Here is an 18,906-nt window from a genome sequence, read left to right as displayed (position 1 = left end):
TTGACCACACCAGGCTTGAGCTTGTCGGCTGCAGTGTTAGCAAGGTAGGAAGTTACCCAGCCTTCAGAAGCAGGGAGTGCCGACAAAAGCATAAGAGAATACTGGGTATCAGTGACCTCCATGCCAGCAGTGATAGCAGAGTTACGAAGGGTGTCCATCTGGTCGATTTGCTTCTCCAGAGTCTCCCCCAACAAACTTGTAGGAGTTGAGCAGCTTCCAATGCAAAAAGCCTTCTACTGCAGCTGTTTTGCTAAAAGCTTCTGCTAGAGCATCCCAAAGCTCCTTGGCATTTCGCTTGACCTTGGTAGTGCCGCTGACCTTGGAGCCGTATTCTCTCTGCAGGGTATTGGTCATATGGGCCTTCATGAGACCAACAGCGACCCAATTGGCTTCGTCCCATTTGGCTAGGACTTCTACCTGGTCATCTGCAGGGCGATGAATGGTTCCTTCAGTATGCCCCCACACTTTCTGGATCATAAGGAGGTTCAAATACTCTCCTCCCAGACCTGATAATTGGTGCCATCCAACTTTGGGATGACAGTTGAAACAGTACCAGTAAGCGACATTTCTAGCGCAACTAGTTCCTGGAGAGTTGGTGGGATTGGATAGTAAGGAGTACCAAAGAGTCGATGAAGTTCAGGAGAGTAATTTTCGGCGTAATCGTCGAAATCTGGATTTTCGTGGTCTCCTACAGCGTAAAGCTCAGCAGAGTTATATCCTCCACTGGTGTTCAAAGAGTTGTAGTAAGAGTGTTCTTCGTCAGTAATCACCGGGGTACCAGTAAAGAATTGGTGTAGACGATGGATCCAGTTTAATCTGATACTTCAAAGGAAGTCAGATCGGTTGTAAACAATAGAGAGAGGTGGATAGTGCTCTGTGACCCTACAGTCAACAGAGTGCCAAGTACTAAAGGCCTAGCATAGTGTGCCCCAAATATGTAATGCCCCAGAAGAAAGGTAAAGTCTATCTATCCAAGGGACCCAGATGCCCCATGCACGCAGTTGTGTTGCCCACATGGTCCAGTTCGTCCAAGAACTGTTTTAGGTGGCTTGTCCCAAGGACTACGTAATTATCTAAGTATAGTATATGCCGCCGAAGGGTGTTTATGACGACCACAATGGGCAATCATTCCCTTTTGACACATCTGCCACACGAGGACAGAGGTCCACCCTTTTCTGTTCAGGACAGCATCTCACAGCCTCGCAACTCCCTAAGGAGATGTCCCCAACAATCCCTTCTATGCAGAGGTCTGATCGAGTTTGACATGCACTGACAGGGCCTGGTCGCTAGCCAGAATGATCGGTGTTGAACCGTCATATTGCTGTTATGAATTTACCCCACTGGGGAAGGACTGGCTATGCGCTTGAACCTGAAGTGAGAGCAGGGCCGGCAATGGCAATACTAGGTTAAGAAATAATAGGTAAAAAGAGGGGGCTTTGTGTAGGTAAAGGGGCAACACTAGCCTTGACACAAAGTGCCATGCCATGTCCAAATTGGACAGTCCAATAAAGGACAGTACAATAGAGGCAGCACCGATCCGAGCAAGAAGGACTTGCCTTATGCAGGAGAAGGGGCGGGGCCCATAACCTGACAAGACGATATCAGAACTGTGTGAATAACAACAGGACTGAATTGAGTATATACCTGACAAGACGATATCTACATAGAGTCATAAGCATATGTAAGATAGAGGAAAGCATGTAAGTAACTCACCAGAACTGTGTGAATAACAACAGGACTGGAGAGACGACGAGCTAGACTACTCAGTATATATACTCAGGCTAGCTATGCTGACTACACTACGTTGACTACGATTTATAAGTACGATGAGTAAGTAAAGGTAGAGGATGACTGAGCGAGTATTCAGTCCTTACCAAGCGCATTGGTTATTACCAAGCGGTCATGTGCAAGTATGGTAAGCGGATATGACTTCAACTTCAACACTTCTCATTGCACAGGAACGAGGACTCCAATGACAAGGACACAGACACAGCCGTGATTCAAAAATGTTTATTAGGTGGGAAACATTAGTGGGAATATATAAAATTTTTCTTGGCCCAAAAACTCATTGCAAAAGATTAAATATTTTGGTCCTAAAAATCTGTTCACCCCAGCCAAGTAAAGCAGAAAAACAAAGTTTTTTACACCATACAAAATTAAATGCAAGCTTTATATATTCCCACTAACATTTCCCACCTAAACATTCTTGAATCACAGCTGTGAGAAAGCATACACATATGCCATAGCATGAATTTTGAAAGGGTCGGCGCTACATCGCGAGCTAGCCACAACATCTTATACGAGCCCGCCTTCCTTTGCGAAGAGTCGACATAGGCAGCGAGAAACGTAGGAAGGGGAAAGAGGGCAGGGTAAAACTGAAGGGAAGGGAAAGAGGAATGTGAGTCCTAAAGAGTCGGTCAAACCGCGGCGGAGCGACGAACGGGTGCCGATAGCGACATGGCGCTCCCAGGGGAGGTTTGATCGGCCTCGGTCCTGGGGTGGGTCGATATTACAGACATGTCCCCGCCCACATCCCGTATATAGCGAACCAATTACCGGTACAGCGGGAAGAAGGATATGAACATGTAGTGCATTTAGGACGGGCACGCAGGAATGCATGATGCATGTAGGAGGGACGGAGTGGCAGCATAGTGGGGAAAGGGGAGGATATATCATAATAGACGGGGAAAAAAACAGTGTCTGGCGAGCACAGAGAGGCGTGAAAGGGACAGCGAAATCGTATCTGTTCGCCGCGAGATTAAGCCGCAAGCCCAACGGAAAGAAAGGACGGCCTAACGGACGCACCTGTGGTCAGCCCCACATCTGCCTCCACGTCTTCCCTGGACCGTCCACAACACTACACTTGCCGCTGTCCATGGCCAGATAGTGCGGAGAAGAGGAAAAATAGGTTAGGAGTGGACAGCAGCACGCTACGAGGACACACCGGGGCGCTTTCCAGTCTGTGGTCGGGCGGGATCCTGCATGAGTACTAAGTAGACCGGGCAGGACCACCGCCGCGAGAACGTTGTGGGACACACCGTGTGCACGACAGCAGCGGCGGAAGACCGCGCATGGCAGCCTGGCGTGCCCGACTCGTCGTCGTCGTCGTCTGGCAGCCGCAAAAACATGGGCGGGTTATGGCGACGGGCGTCGTCTCTCGGCTCCTAGGCCCGTCCTAGGCCGGGCCCGCTATAAAAAGGGCCCGGAAAGAGGAGGGGCCCGGAAAGAGGAGGGGCATGCCCATGGTCGTCGTCGTCACTGGCAAGAGGAAAGAGTGCAGATGGCGTGATTTGACTTGTGACTTGTCTTCTTCCGCATCCCCCCGCACCGACTTCTTGCCCGCACCTCCGCGCCCGCCCCGGGCGAGCAGCCTTCTGCGGGCGGCGAGCGTTAGCTTCAAGTTGTACTTCCTATGCCTGTCCCGCCCGGCCCCCGTGCGAAACACCTCGCAAACGCGCTTCATCCCTTGCAGCCTTGCTTCCCGCCAACCTCGCTACAACCCCACTGTCCCTAGTCGAAACGCGGTTTCAAGTCGAAGCTCGAAGGAGTACAAGGGCCTCCGTCCGGGCAGGGTAAATATAGCCCGCCGGGGCCGCCACCTATACAAGCAACGATCACAGAAGGCACGAAAGATCGGGAGCTCCAGCTCCAGCCGCGCGACTCCCCTGGGTAGCTCGCTGGCCCTACGATACCAGTCAACACCCCAACGCGCGGTTCCAAAGAGAAGAAGAAGCAGGACACAGCACGCGCGTCTTCGCCATCTTCTGTCTTCTGCGCACGCGGGATCGCCGCTGCCGCAGATATTCCAGTATGCGCTATTCCTGGGCCTGCTCCGAACTATCAAACCCACCCATTCATCCGCCCGTCAGTAACGATCACGATCCCCCAGCTAGCTGCCCGACAGCCGAGCAGGAAGGCCATTGGCCCGCGCGATTCGCTGGCGGGCACCGTGCGATCTCCAGCCAGTGTAATAATCCGTGGAGCAGGGTATAAATGTGCCCCCCGTATGGGTGCGGGGCCCCTTCCCATTCGTTCGTTCGTACTCCCCTTGTTTTCCCTGCTGCCAACTGGCCCGGGTATATCCCGTTGTCTTTCCTCCCCCTCCTTCCTTTGATAAACGTCTTTCGCTTCCATGCCCGGCCCTGGAGCCGAGCTCGTGTGCGTCGTCCCCGTTCTCGGGAAAGTCACTTCTCTGACATGGCATTCTGCACTGGCAGTTTAGGTCCGATGCTGTTCGGTTTGCCACTGCTGATCTGTGCAGCGGAGCATGACTCACATCTACGTGCCAGGCGTCCTGCTCAGCATCGGCCTCTACGGCGTGCGTCACAGTCTGGTATTGAAGCTTTGCTAACCGCTCTTGCAGGTGATGACAGCACAAGTACCCACTCCGTCTCGTCACTTCTCGTGGTCCTGACAGAATCGCAGATGTTCGCGTATTACCAACGCTTCCCCAAGTGCGCCTCCCTCCCCCCCTTCGTCCGCTCCACGCATAGCTGACGCCCTCAGCGATTTTCGCTGGATCCGCCTGTTCGTGCGTACCAGGATCCAGTCCATTCTGTGAGGCTAGCAGTTGACGGGGGCGCAGATGCTGTACCTCTTCCTCGCGGAGACCGCCGTCGTCGTCGCGGAGGTGGGGATCATCTACCAGCCGCTCATCCAGGAGTTCGGTGGGTGCTCCGCTATTTATGGAGGCCGGTGTACTGAGGGATCATGGATGCAGGATCGCCGCTGGCGCTGCAGAACCGCCCTGCGTGTACGTCTTTCCGCTCTCCGTGCGTCAGGTCGCCGATCCAAGTTGGCGCGCAGTTTTCCCTGCAGGTACGGCGGTCTCCGGTTTCGGCTCGTCTGCTTACACGCCAAACTTGCAGATTCGCTCTTGATCATCCTCGTCTCCACCCCGATCCAGCTATTCACCGCGTGGCGGATCAAAGGTCCATTCCCCCCTCCCACTGGCATCCCTCCGCTGACACCCCCCAGTGATAACCCACTCGTACATCCTCCCGTCAATCATCTCCCTCTTCGCCATCGCGTCCTTCGGTGCGTCCTCCACGCCGTTCCATCCAGAAAACCCCCTGATATTTAGCGCAAGCCTCGGGCCTCGTCCTATCGGCAAACGTCTTCGCGCACGCGCACTTCCGCGACTTCCCCGCGTTCGCGACGGAGGCGATCACGTGGCTCGTCGCGACGGCGGCGTGCGACGTGCTGGTCGCGGTGGGGATGACGCATGCGCTGGTGCGTGCCGTTCCGCCGCTTGTTGTGATCTCGGGCGTTGATTGATGGTGGGCGTAGTTGACAAGGAGGACGGGGTTCGGCGGGGTGGACGGGCAGATTAACCGGATTGTGAGGAGTGAGTCGCGGTGGTCGTGCTGTGTGCGGGAAGCAGATGCTGATGTTGGTAGTGACGATCGAGACGGGCGCGGTGACGGCGGTCGCGGCGATCGCGGATATCCTCCTGGCGTCGTTCGTCCCCGGCACAACGTAAGCGGCCGCTCCGCATTGACCTCACAGTGGATGATCCGCCTCGCTAGCAACTTTATCGTCGACTTCCCGCTCTCGATGCTGTACACGTGCTCCGTCCTCGCAATGTGCGTCGCCCCCTCCTCCTGCCCATCGCTCTGCTCAGCGCGCATCCCCAGGCTCAACTCGCGCACGCCGCGCAGCGGCAAGAACAGCAGCAGCAGCAGCGGCCCGCAGATGCTGCCCTCGCCCGCGACGTCGCGCACCGGCGCCGGCGGGGCGGCGAGGTGGCACACGCAGCTCGCGCCGACGATGCACGTGCGTGTCCCGCCCCACCCCGCCATCCGCCGTCAATCGTACTTACTACGACGCACAGCTGTCCCGCTCGCCCCGGCCGACCGTCCGGCGCGTGACGGCGGGGTACACCAGCCCCGGGCCCACGCTCGACATCGCGCGCAGCCCGGAGTCCGCCGAGTGGCCATGGTACGGCATGACGAGTGCGAACAAGCCGGCCGACGCGTTCGCGATGCAGCCGCTGGCCCGCGAGTCGGCGCCGGCCGGGCCACAGAAGGTGGCCGTGCCGGTGCCGAGGCCGGCGGAGCCGCATTTCTTCTGATCCTTCTTCCACCCCGTCTTCGATGTTCCCCGTGTCACCGCGTGGTACGTATACTTCCATCGTGTAGCCTTGCCTGTATCTTGTGTTTGTCCTTCTGCGTAATTGTGGTCGAGTTATGTGTTAATGTGCGCGTTATCTCGTTGAATCTTGAATCTTGATATTTGCAGCGCATCGGGAGCGCTAGAAGTCGAGGACTATGAAGGGCCAGCCATCCGCCGTCCGTATAGGATATGCACAGGACTCGGAAGAAAAAGCGGCAAATGCTCCGGACTAGGATTTAGACTGCAATATAACCCGCAGCCCCGATTCGATCCGGGGACTCGCATTGCGAAAGTTAACACGCAGAACAGCAGAGGAGCACAGTGGGCAGACGTGTCCGGGTCCGTTCATGATCAGTGCTGGCAGTCCATATGCATAAGATATTGATGCGGGGAGAGCGGGCAGTTCCAGGTATTGCAAGGTCCAGGCAGTGAGTAGTATTGCAATTGGGAGAGACGAGAAATTGCTCAAAGGGATAACTTGGACCCCGAGTTCTCCTCCCTCGCGCACATCGAACGTGGCTTGTTCATTGCATTACTACATTTCGCAGACATCGCGTATCCGTATTGCTTGTCGCTGAAGACGCAACGCGGACAAGAACCGTCCAAAATGCCTCATAGCATGAACGCGACAGCCGCGCACCCACTTGCGTCCCTGACGATGCCCCAGCAGACCCGCTGCCGGGCTGGTGGTCGTGCTGACGACAGCGGAGAAAACGGTCGAAGCAGGCTAGGCGTGCCTGTGAGAATGCTGGGAAGATTATCGGCCGCGAGGCTCTCGTTGTCGCACGAAGTGGCGCATATCCAGTATATAATACCCCTCCGCCGCGCCTATCATCCCAACGCCCCTCCAAACACGGCCCCTCCGCAAGATCCATCGCCGACGAAAACGTCTCCAACGAGGGCCTTCCGCTCCATAGGCCCGGGAGGTATGAATTGGGGGAGCGCAGTACCTGCTGGCGCGCACGGGATTACGGTCGGTTGAGGACGAAGCGCTTCCGGATGGTGCAGTTCCAAGGTCGCCAAATCGAGCGTAAAAAGAAGGCGAGGCGAAAAAGTGGGTTATGGGCGGGAAATAGAGTCGGAAGCCGTTGAATATGCTATGATATCGGTCGGGGAGGGTTGAGGAACGGTTTGAGAAGCGCGTATTCTGCGCGCATCGTGTTCCTGGATCGCTTGAAGTCGTAAAAGACCGCTGTCCGCCGGAATTCTGCGTTTCTAAGGCGAAAGTCCAGATAGGTCGGACTACAATGTTGTATTGCAGCAGAAGATATCGCTCCGCCGCCCCCAAACCGATTATCGGAACAGAAAGCTCGGCTGCAGCGCCGAATGTATCGCACGCAAGATCGCGTCCAACGACCGCCTTCCGGGTCGAATTGACGGGCAGCAAGAATTCGGTAGGCGCAATACATGTCTGCGCAGCCGCAGAGACATGCAGTTAAGGGCCAGCCGCGATGGGTGGGGAGGTACAATGCTGCCAAAACGGGCGGAAAAGCGTGACGGTGACCTCTGTGACATGGCACATGACTGCGGAAAGGTGGGGCGGAAGAAACGGTCGGAGTCGAGGATGATGCTGGCGGCGCGAGAGGACCGAGCCTCAGACAGCCGGTGTAAGATGGATATAGGGGGTGGTCGCAGGAAGAAGGCGTTGGAGTGATGACGTTGGCAAATGGGGGCTTGGAAGATGAGGGTAACGACCAAGCGGGAATTCATGGACGGTCGACAAGGACGTCGAGGGATTGTATACGGAATAGAGTTGATGTGTGTGTTAAGGTGGTTGGACGGACTTTGGCCAAAGTGCCTACGACGCTTCTGAAAAGTCGCAGAACGGCACCAATTGAGCGTGAATCTCGTACTTGTCGTCGAGCAGGACCACGGTGGGGTAGGTTTTGTGTACACGCAGTGAGAAGGTCGGTGTCATAAAGCTCGGGGGAGAATGGTATGCCCTATGCAGCCCAAATGGAGCTTGAATATCTTGAAGGGCCTACGGGGACACAGTTGCCATGCGATAGTGCGTAAGGGTCAATGGGAGAGTGATGATTCAAGGCGGCTCGCTACCACTACAGTGAAGCCTGTTAGTTTCAAGATGCGATGAAAAACATGACGGCGCACAAGATATCCATGCTTTCTAGCCAGCTACCATATCCACCTTCCTGCAAGTCCAACTACTTTGCGAGATTCGCCGTGTTTGGCACGGTTTTGGACGAGGTTGACGATAGACGTGAAAGTTGGGAGGAAGAATGTCACGGACGTTACCTGAGCCTCTTTCTCTTATCCCACGTTGGAACCTACACATTCTTCTTCTCCTTCTGCGAGGCTCCTAGCCGCTCTCTGTTGCTTTGCTCTATTGTATATAACGCCTGCCAGTGGGTAATGTGATGATTTTGCGTGACAAATTTTGCTTTTGATACTTAACCACAACCACAAGCACTCGACTCGGAACTTGCTACGGAGAATTACTTCTCTAAGTTTTCCGCACCCCAGCACTCCTTCAAGTCAGACTTCAGAAGTACCTTGGCCTTGGCTAGCGGAATAACACCATGCGCGGATCCAGGCACCTTCTTCACAAGACCAAGCCCCGTAGTAAAGACAACGAAGTCCTCCACCACGGTACGTCTGCTGCGCCCATCATCCCACATGTTTTCCATCGCCCTTGTATCGAGTATGTTGCCTGGTGTAACACTAAGCACCTGCAGGTCATCGGATACCATTTTTGCCCCGATTGTGTGCTGCAAATCGAGGACAGCTCCGACAACGGATGCGAGGCGCTCCCCGACCAAGGACGTGACGCGTTCGGCGGTATACTCGGCGTTGGTGAGCTGCAGGATGGCTGTGACGTGGAGATTGAGCTCGCCAGCGAGTTGCTGTGGTTGGGGAACGAAGAGGGCTTTGAGATGTTTGTGGGTGAGTGCTCTCCAGCGTGAGGCGTCAACAGGGTCCTCTGGTGCGTCTCGATTAACACTTTCTCATGCACAACGTGGACCACTAACCGTTCTTCCTCACAGTTGCGCCTAGAGCTGACAACATCTCCTCGACTTCCCTCGAAACCACTCCCATACCCCACGACTCCAGAATATGTCCGCACCAGCTCGTCATTGCTGCCTGCAACAGCATCTGGACAACGACATCGGGAACCTCGCATGGCTTCTGGTGCAATATGTCATTTAACATGTCTTGACCGGCGAGGTGAACGAAATATGACCAAGATTGCTGAAGGACATAGGCTGAATTGGTCGATGGAGGGCGAGGATGGGCTTCTGAATCGGCCAGAAGTGTGGCGATGTGATAAATCTCCGCGTAAAGGTCGTCCATTTTGCGCACCACATCCGCGGTCGAGGCCTCGTTGGTCGCAGTCTGCAACTGGTCGTTTTTCTGCGCGGCCTGACGAGCGAGCGCTAACTCGGCTTGCAGCTTCCGGATTACTCCATCCTTCTCGCGCGATGCCCCTTTGTGGTTGAGAAGCTCTGCGCGTATAATCCGCAACTCGGCCAGAGCACTGTCTTCGACTCCCGAGCGGACTTGAGCTGGTTGGACGCGCGGCCAGGCAGTGACTCCTTTCGACTCATAGACCGTGGCCTTTGGGACCTCTTGGTGCTGGGAGAGAGCTGGAACGATAATGTCTTTGTTCTGGTTTCCCGCTTTCGACGGAGGGTCATGAGAGGCAGCTGAAGGCGCTTTGGAATCGACTTTGGCTGGGGTTGTTGCTTCTCGAATCGGGGCAGTCTCCTCTGTGCCAGTGGGCGTGGTCGGGTTGGGGGAGACCATGGTCAAAATCTTGGTGGCGAAAGCATACATGGGTGGGTGGGAACGACACGCAACTCCGTTCTAGTCGCTCTGACGAGACGTAATATACAGGGCCTCATCGAGGGCACGTTGCCGATACGATGCTCTTTCATTGTCTTTGTGGCCACGTTCCGACCACTTTAACGCCCGTTAAAAGACGCCGCGTCTTTGTCCTCGCCCACACAGAGCTTCTTTCAGACTTATGCCCTCACGCACCATCTACACCGGCACCCACCGCAAGCTCATCCTTGGTTTCGATGTGGGGACGACATTCTCTGGGATATCGTACTCGTGAGTTTCTGCCGACCGATTGCAACCTGTAGTTGACTCATTTTCTGCGAAGCCTCCTCGAGCCGGGCAAGGTCGGCAGTATTCTACCAGTCACTAGGTCAGCCTGAGCGTCTTCAGTAAATCATTTGCAGGACTTGATCTCAGACCAGATTTCCTCCTCAGCCACTTGTCGGCGGGGACTCGAAAGTACCATCGATAGCCTACTACGATAATACCGGAGCTGTCAAGGCGGTCGGCGCTGAGGCAATGGAGGAGAGTGCGAGAGAGCGTGCCGAGGCAGAGGGCTGGGTGAAAGCATCTTGGTATGTCTGTTCATATTCCGACCAACAACTTGAATATCTTTCTACCAGGTTCAAGCTTCACATGCGGCCAGGCATCGTAACTCTTCCTCGCCCCGACGTCAAACTCGTCCCGCTCCCCGCCAACACAACCACTGTCGACATCTTCACCGACTTCCTTCGCTACTTGCTCAAGTGTGCGCGGACCTACATCTCTGAGCATTACCCCAACGGCGCCGCCATGTGGGTCACACTGGAAGACACGATGGAGTTTGTCATCACCCATCCTAACGGGTGGGAGGGGGAGCAGCAGGCGAAGTTGCGGGCAGCCGCGATCGCAGCGGGGCTGGTCCCGGACACGCCCGCTGGCCATGGCCGTGTCTATTTCGTGACGGAAGGCGAGGCGAGCCTTAACTTTTGTATCCTAAATGGGCTTGCCACCGATCCTCTGAATGTACGTCACTCTATCGTCGTTGTACCTTTTTTAACCCCGTTTCAGGAAGGGAAGGGTGTAGTCATCGTCGATGCTGGCGGTGGAACGGTCGATATCAGCGCCTATCGCAAAACTGGCGACTCATTTGAGGAAATTGCGCCAACCGCCTGTAAGTGTTTCGAAAGTACAGCTGCGGTGATCCGCTGACCTTCGTCCAGGTCTCATGGACGGGTCGGTTTTCGTGACGAAGAATTGCCGCGACTATCTCGACGGCAAGCAGCCCATTCTCCTCAGCGTCTCCCGCATTCTCATACTTTCTATAGTATTTCTCAGAAATTCCAAATACCACCCCGAGGTCGCCGAAATTGCTGAATTCTTTGACCAGAGCACAAAACTCAAATTCCGCAACGCCAGCGAGTTTGCGTACATCAGGTTCGGCACCCTGCGCGACAAGGATCCGGCGTTCAACATCACGAATGGACAGATGAAGCTGCCTGGGTGCGTGCTCCTTTACTTTTCTGCTGTCTGCTCAACGTCGAATAGCACGGTTGTGGCGAAGTTCTTCGAGCCCTCGGTAGACGCCATCGTACAGGCTGTTGAAAAACAGTGCGCGAGCGCCAAGGCACACATATCGGTGAGCCTAAACCAGAGATAGAGAGAGTGATCAATGTGTTGAAGATGTCCCCAGAGTGTTTTCCTCGTTGGAGGTTTTGCCGCTAGCGAGTGGCTATTTTCCCAGCTGCAACAGCGTCTCGGCGCCTTGGGGCTAGATGTATCGCGCCCCGATAGCCACGTGTATGTCTTTGGGTGTTGGTGTTGCTAATGATGCCGCTGATCATCTTGCAAGGAATAAGGCCGTGTCGGACGGTGCGGTATCATTCTACCTCGATCACTTTGTTTCCGCGCGGGTTGCGAAGGACACATATGGAATTGAACACTTCCCCTCATATCAAGCTTATCTTCCTGACCATTCAGCACGTTCACACCTACTTTTAACGTTGGCTGATGGGCAAGTGTATGTTCCCAACGGCTTCTCCTCCATCCTACCACGCGTAAGCCTGTCCTGTTTTCATCTTTGAGTATTGTGTGACTCCACATTCAAGGGAACGACTGTCTCCGAGACGCAAGAGTTCCGCTCACCCTTTCGTTTCACGCAGCAGTCCCGCTCGGAGCTGTGCAGTGTCTCCGTTGACATTCGGCGCTACCAAGGAAACCAGAACCCCAAGTGGATCGACGTCGATAAGGGTATGTAGCCCTCCCAGCTCTGTATGATCTTACGCTAAATTAAGGCATCCACAGAGAACCATACTGTCCTGTGCACCGTACATGCAGAGACTTACGAGATGGCACAAACTCTCAAGCCTCTGCACGGGCGCAAGGGAGTCTACTACGTGCTCCCGTTTGAGATGGTGTTTTCGTTCGGGAAGACGGAGTTGACGGCGCAGATAGCGTGGAAGGAAAACGTAGGCTATGACGTCTGCAAAAGTACTCGTCTTTTCTAACGCAGTATTGCCTAGGGCGTGGAAAAACGGTAAGACCCTTTTAGCATTGCGATTGGGCATTCAATCCTCTGATTCATAGAAGTCCTGCCGAGATTCTATATGAGCGGTCAGGATAAAGTTACTATAGTTCTGACTTGATTGTTGTATGCTATGGTATGAAATCGAACCCTCCAAACACCAGTTCAACCTCTGTTTCATAAATGCTACTTCAAGTTCAAGTTTGTAACACATACTTACAGACAGTTATGCCTTATAATAGCGAGTCATGATGTACATCCTCCCACCAGAGCTCACTAACCTCTTGTCGAAGAGTGTAATACGATTCTGTAGCCCCATGCAATGTAAGTATTAGCTCGTCATGCTGATCGGGATGGGTACTTACGTGTCTGATCATTGCGGTCCTCATTCCTCTTCTCCACAAGCAGGTAGCCGTCCAGGTCCCGCCTGCGCGATTTCAGAAGGAATGAGCCCCCGTCGATCCCGATTGTCCTCAGTGCTGGGTAACGTGCTACGAGCAAGGTGCTGAGCGAGGCCAGGTCGATGGGTGCGTGATAAAACCCCATGTATAGTGCGGAATTCTGAGAGGCAAACGACCAAGAGAGAACCAGCGTTTTCAGCATTGGTGGAAGCCACGGAGTTGAGGAGGTGTAGAGGGTGGTCAGAAACTCGGTCGCCTTGAGATAGTTAGTCACGATTCGATGAAGAGGGCGATACAGTTACCACAGATGTGCCATACGCTTGTTGTGTTGTCGAGAGATAGCAGGAGAACCCAAGATCAAGGTGCTTGAGGGCCGGAAAGCAATACCAGATTGGTTTGAGACTGTGAAGCGAGACAACGCCAACAAGCTGGACTGACAGGGAGACAAGGGAGGGTAGACGGAATGTGCTGAAGAAAGGAAGCAGGGCGTCCGGCTCCAGTCTGCCGTGGTATTTGAAGCATGTCAGACATGTCGAGCCGGGCATGAATATAGCTAGGACCACGGGGGAATGAATGTGGAAGTACGTGGTAACCATCTGCAGTACGGGCAAGAGGGCCTTGCAACCTGTGGCCACGTCGTCCAGCCAGTATGCGTCAAAAACCTCGTCTGTGTCATCCAAGCCGTACAGCGACAAAGACTTCACGTTTGGAAATTTCGGCAGCACGACAGCCAATTTCGGGTTGGTGCCCTCGCGGTATATGGAAATAGCCAGCCGCCGGACGTTGGAGAATGTTGGTATGGCGTCTGGATTTGTGCTCCACAGGTTCAATGGGCCTGAGAGACACAACTCTCGCAGCGATGACGGAACGAAGAACGGCACATATGCCTGGAGGCTATCCGCACTGTAGAGTTCATTGTCCTCCATCTCGAGGATGAATTTGTTGAGAGAGGGTGGAAGGGACCGAGGGGTAAAGGACTCCGAGACCGGAGAGACACCCAAGTTGAGCAGCAAGCTGGTCAGGCTCGGAAGACAATGGAAGATCTTCGACAGCATGCCTCCAGTCAGCGTGACGTCGTACGCGGAGAAAGTGTGTAGTCGTGTGAAGTGGTGGATGCGGTCGAAAAATACGTTGAGGAGACGTAAAGCAACATCCTCCGCGACGATAAATGTCGTATCCGTTTCCTCCGGATCCCAGGGCACGATGGAACATTCACGCACAAGTGGCGCGATATTTTCAGAAGTCCAGAACTCGATTCTGTCAATATCGAATTGTTGCAAGTCCGGCCCTAGTGTGAGATAGACGGCTTGGCGCCGCGATTCGTGAGGATTTGGTGATTGCAAGCCATAAGGGCCGAAGTAGAAATGGGCGAAGAGAAGAGGTCGAGCAAGGACAGCGAATGTCCGACCAGTGCTGACGATGCCGGGTAAACATGTTCTTGGGAGCTTCTCGAAGATATCCAGCCAAATCTCTGGCGGCAGGGATTGGGAGGCCATCGGCTCAGACGATGATTTCAAGAGGAAAGCCGCAAGATCAGCGATCATTACACTTCACTCTTTGCTTTTGACCCCCACCTTCGTTACACCGACATGAGCATTCACCAACACATGGCTTACCAGCAGGGGCGAGGGTGCGAAGAAAGAGCTAAATATGGTTTTGGAGGACAAATCTCCGAGTGCGTAATCCTGCTTTTTTGTCTCTTCGCTTGGGTCTGAGTGAAACTCGTAGCCCTACTCGAAATCCACCTGCCCTTCCCACACACCGAGCTATAAGGCCTTGACGGACGCTTCTCCCCCCACACTCGCCCCGATACCACGCTGCTACAGGCTCTCCAACCCCCTTGTCCGCAGCCCGCGACATCTCGCACACCCACACCCTATCCCTCTTTTTCTCTCTTGATCGATGCCGTCGCCTTTTCGCTGCCCGCCATACCAAAGAACCCTCTGCCCAAGAATCGGGAACACCATTGTGGCCCTTGTAGCCAGTTTCGACATGTCAGTGCCGCAGAGCACTGTCAGGTCTTTGTGTGCTTACCAGTAACAGCAGACAAAGTCCGACTTTGACTGCAAGACGCCTCTAGCTTCTTGTGTTGCCTTGGAGTTGGTCGTTCAGGCGAAATGGAACCCCAAGTAAAGATAGAAGTTCGACGTCGACAAGCACCCCACGATTCGCTCGCCTCAAGGCCTTGTAGCGCCAAATTGCCTGACACTTTGCCGTCTACAACGCGACCTCTATCCTCTCTTCACCCACTCCCGCGAGCTCTCCCCGCGCTCGAAGCGACGAAGCGGTATTCAACTCTAACCGCTTTTTTCGCCTCCCCATTCCGAAGTCCTGTTGACGCCGCAGTCACGCTTTTGCCCTCAATCTAGCTCCACATTCATGGTGTATGGCTCTCAAAAAGAGTGTGGTCATGTCTGGTGCCACCCGGAAACGATGAAGGAATACAATGTTCTGGTGGTGTCCCACTCAGAAATGCCGGCTTCTCGCAAACAACGGTCCCGACGACTTCTATCGTTCCGACAATAACATTGATGTTTCAACACACACCACAATCGCGTCCCAAAGCGTCCCCCATCCTTCCCCCGACATATATCATGACATATTCAACACTTTCTGACCCTATTTCCTGCCCACCACCACCTTTCCGCCTCACTTTCTCCAAAAATGTCACGACTGTCACGTCACACGTTTTGCTCTCGATTTGGCAACATTATATCTTCACCACCAGAGGGGTCCAGCCTTAACCAGCCGTACTTCCATGTGCGCAAACACATACTGCACTACCCCAATTCTTTTCTTCTGGGTTTACGAGGTGGAAGGCCGTCGTTGGAGCTGTTTTCGCGGGCGACGCACCTGTCTCTTTTCGTTGACCAGTTACTTATTTTTGCCCAATTCCACTCCGAGTCTTTTAATACATGCCTCACATCATTTGCCCAGAACACACACTCTTGACACAACTTCTTGCTGTCTCTTCAGTCCGAAATTTAAGTTTTACATCCTTTGGCACTGGCCCTCAAGTATTCGATTTGTTTTTGTATGTATGTATATATGTTTAACCCGGAGATTTAGCCATATCGAATAACACATCGGGGTTTTGAGCAAAAACGGCGACCCGGAGCTGGACTTTTTTGTGAGAAATCAGGTGCCAAAAATGGGAACCCAATTTTCGACAAATCAGCGTCGCAGATTCGATGCCCAAATTACCAAACAAGGTAATTTTGACGTCACGTGCTGCACGATCAAGGCCTTTGATTTATCAGAAATTTAGGGCACTGATTTCGGCCCCGATCTCTGCTATATAAGTCCAGCTTTGGGTGGCCGTTTTGGCGCGAAACCCCGATGTGTAAGTAGACTATCTTCCGCATCGACTATCAAGAACCATTAGTCATTTAAGTTCCGCGCTGGAGATTTCAAAACGCTTACTGTTGGCGCCTATCGGCCAAATATATTGTTGGTCCTCGAATTGACCAGACGGTTTGCCTTGAAAGAAGGCAAAATCTAGCCCAGCTGTGACCATGCCGGGTACTGTGGCAAGTAGCGCGGGACTAGTCAAGCGGACGTGGCTAAGCGGAATGGCAAAGTCCGAGAGGTAGATGTGGAAGTACGTGAGCGGCGTTAACGCTCCAGGTGTCCTGCGGGAGAAGAGGAAGTCGATGACGGTCCTTGTATCAAGTACGTGCGGCCTTTCCGAGCGAATATACCACGGAATTCTGTCGTTGTCGCTCCCTAAGGTAATGCGCAGGGCGTGTAGATGGGGGAGGGCCTGGGGCTCCATCAGCATTTGAAGCAGCTCATCCATCCGCTCGGGTAGCTCGAAATAAACGACCAAGACTTCAAGTCCGGGAGTGACCTCAAGAAAGTGGAAAGGGCTTTCGCAGTCATGAAATGTCCGGTTGAGATATCGCAGGCGAGGACAGCCTTCCAGCAGCTTGTCGAACTCGTCGACCCAATTGTACACGTCCAGCGAGGTGAGATTAGGCATCCGCAATGAGCCGAGAAGCGCCACTTCTTTTTTGAAATCAGAGTAGAAGAAGGACAACTCAAAAACCTGCAGGTTTGGAATAACTGAATGATGGAGGGCCGCTATGTTGCCTTTGTCTTCCTCAGGCGCCTCGTCTGAGGAGCTGGTGACGGAGAGTTCGATCAAGTTGAGGAGCTGGAGCAGGATGGCAACGATACGGTAGGTCGACACCGGGTTGTGGTTGATATGAAGCACGCGAAGGTGGGAAAATGAGTGTGCCGGAAAGTGTGCTGAAACGTCGATTGGCCCCTGCAGTGTGTGCAATCCAGGCAGAAGTCCAAGTGTCATGTCGGGTAAAGTGCTCTCGGAATACTGAGGGTAGTACATGTGCAGACAGAGATGGCGGACATTCGAGAAGGAAACGCGAAGGGAATCCAGAGCCAAGATTGCTGCACTAGCCGGTTTCTGTGATTCTCGTTAGTCAATGTGATGTTCAGCCTAAGGTAAGAAATTGAGACGTTCGTACCTGGAGTCGTACAGAGAGAGGCAATGTTTTTGCCTGTGTAATCCACCGTTGAACCCCTTCCTCTCTTCTGAGCGTGATATCGGACAAATCCCCATCTAGGGCTAAAGCGGACAGCTGGAAATCTATCGACGCCCACAATTCAGGTGTATCGAGGGCCACATTACGCCAGAGACGACAGATGGATGTCAAAAGCAGCGGCGCAGTTTTTGTGGTTGGAAGCACATATTGCTCGGTGGGCAGGCAGTGTATGAAGATGGCGGAAAGCAGTTCGCGAGGAAGGTTAGAGATAGGAAAAATGGCAGCTTGAAGACGGCCAACGACGTTTGCACGTTGTTGGTGTAGTGCGGCGCGTGTTTCATCGAAAAACCGATTTAGTGCAGCGATCTCCTCGTTAATCCGGGCCACAGCTGCGCGTTGACAGGCTAAGGGCTCCTCTATGGTTGGGTAAATCCCCGAAATAGAGACGGTGTGGGTTGAGGCAGCAGGGAACATGGTGGACAGTGGAGACTTTGAGTAAGTAGTAAGTACGAGTTGAATTATTGTTAGTTGATCTTGCCTTGTCAGCAGGACTATCTTTCTTTTCCTGGGACTTGAACAGAAAGAGGGAGGTCGTGCAGGTCGATACGCTGGCGCGGACACTGAGTTGGTGGTCAAAACTGACTGAAGGTAACAACCGTGACACTTTTCTTCCCTACTTCCACTTACTTGCGGACAACCCTTTAACCAGGACGGCAGAGGCTCATGGAGATGGAGAGACGGGTGTGGGGCTGTTTGCAGAATCCATGATGTTCCCTAATGGTGTGTGTGTAACCGTCTCTTCTTCGCGCTTGTGATACTTATTCAAGTTCATGGCATTGAGTCGGCATTGCTGTGGCACGACACTGTAATCGAGGAAGCTGGCTTATGTTGTATGAAGGAATGAAGCACGTCGTCGCCGTCGAGAACAGCTGGGATGGGCATATGGCGTGATGGATTGCATACGACCACAACCACGCCGTGTTCGGATGTCAGCAGCCCACTTGCAAGAAACGACTTCTTACATGCGCTCTCAGGTGCCATCTCCTACTCTCGACTCCAACTGGCGTTGAGCTTCCCTCAATGTGTGGAATTCGCGGAGTAGCGGTTGCTACCGGATGGGCTATGCACTTTCCTCGTTGGGGGCAACTTCAAGTCGGAAATGGAGAGATAGAGATGTTTCGGGCCTTTGGCGGGCAATGCTATCTGTGGCTAGCATCTCTCCCCTTCTTCGTCGCCCTTGTACTCAAACTGGCTCTCACGCTGCGCAACCTCCTCCAAATATTGTGTACTCCAGCCTCCAGAACGGCGTAGATGCGAACGCGCGCCGACCCTCTTCCCCTCCATTCCTTGGTTTTACGATATTTCCGCATCCACCAGAGCTCTCTTTGTCGCCCTCTGCTAAACTCGCCGTTGCGCCTTTCAGGTTATGTTTGACACCTGCTGGTTGCGGAAATACTGCTGCATTCCTTCTCGTGTCAACTACGCGGCGGCGGGCTTGACGAGTCGGACCTCGCGGCTCAGCGCTCAGCGCTCGTTTTCGGGAAACGAGGCATCCTTTATGGAGAGGCATCCTGGTTCCAATCAT

At 53.7% G+C, this 18,906-nt stretch overlaps 2 protein-coding genes across 2 annotated transcripts; one reads left to right on the top strand and one right to left on the bottom strand.

Moving 5' to 3' along the window:
• Positions 1-4,132: 4,132 nt before the first annotated feature.
• MIND_01287500 (uncharacterized protein) lies at positions 4,133-6,073 on the top strand (the record flags this gene model as incomplete). The annotated part of the gene is made up of 16 exons (XM_037369343.1): positions 4,133-4,158; positions 4,218-4,237; positions 4,290-4,318; positions 4,364-4,378; positions 4,426-4,454; positions 4,507-4,531; positions 4,586-4,667; positions 4,721-4,772; positions 4,819-4,931; positions 4,978-5,037; positions 5,090-5,232; positions 5,290-5,347; positions 5,400-5,478; positions 5,529-5,585; positions 5,637-5,775; positions 5,834-6,073. 16 exons carry the CDS (start codon positions 4,133-4,135, stop codon positions 6,071-6,073), a joined length of 1,167 nt encoding a protein of 388 aa, XP_037214549.1.
• Positions 6,074-12,648: 6,575 nt separating this feature from the next.
• Positions 12,649-14,360, bottom strand: MIND_01287300 (uncharacterized protein; the record flags this gene model as incomplete). The annotated part of the gene is made up of 3 exons (XM_037369342.1): positions 12,649-12,722; positions 12,781-13,072; positions 13,119-14,360. The coding sequence occupies 3 exons, from the start codon at positions 14,358-14,360 to the stop codon at positions 12,649-12,651; spliced, it is 1,608 nt and encodes a 535-aa protein (XP_037214548.1).
• Between the last annotated feature and the right edge of the window lie 4,546 nt (positions 14,361-18,906).

This window comes from Mycena indigotica (assembly GCF_014461135.1).
Source record: "Mycena indigotica strain 171206Taipei chromosome Unknown Mind.scaff0013, whole genome shotgun sequence".
In the NCBI taxonomy this organism is placed as follows: Eukaryota; Fungi; Basidiomycota; class Agaricomycetes; order Agaricales; family Mycenaceae; genus Mycena; species Mycena indigotica.
This window is presented reverse-complemented; position numbering and strand designations above follow the sequence as displayed.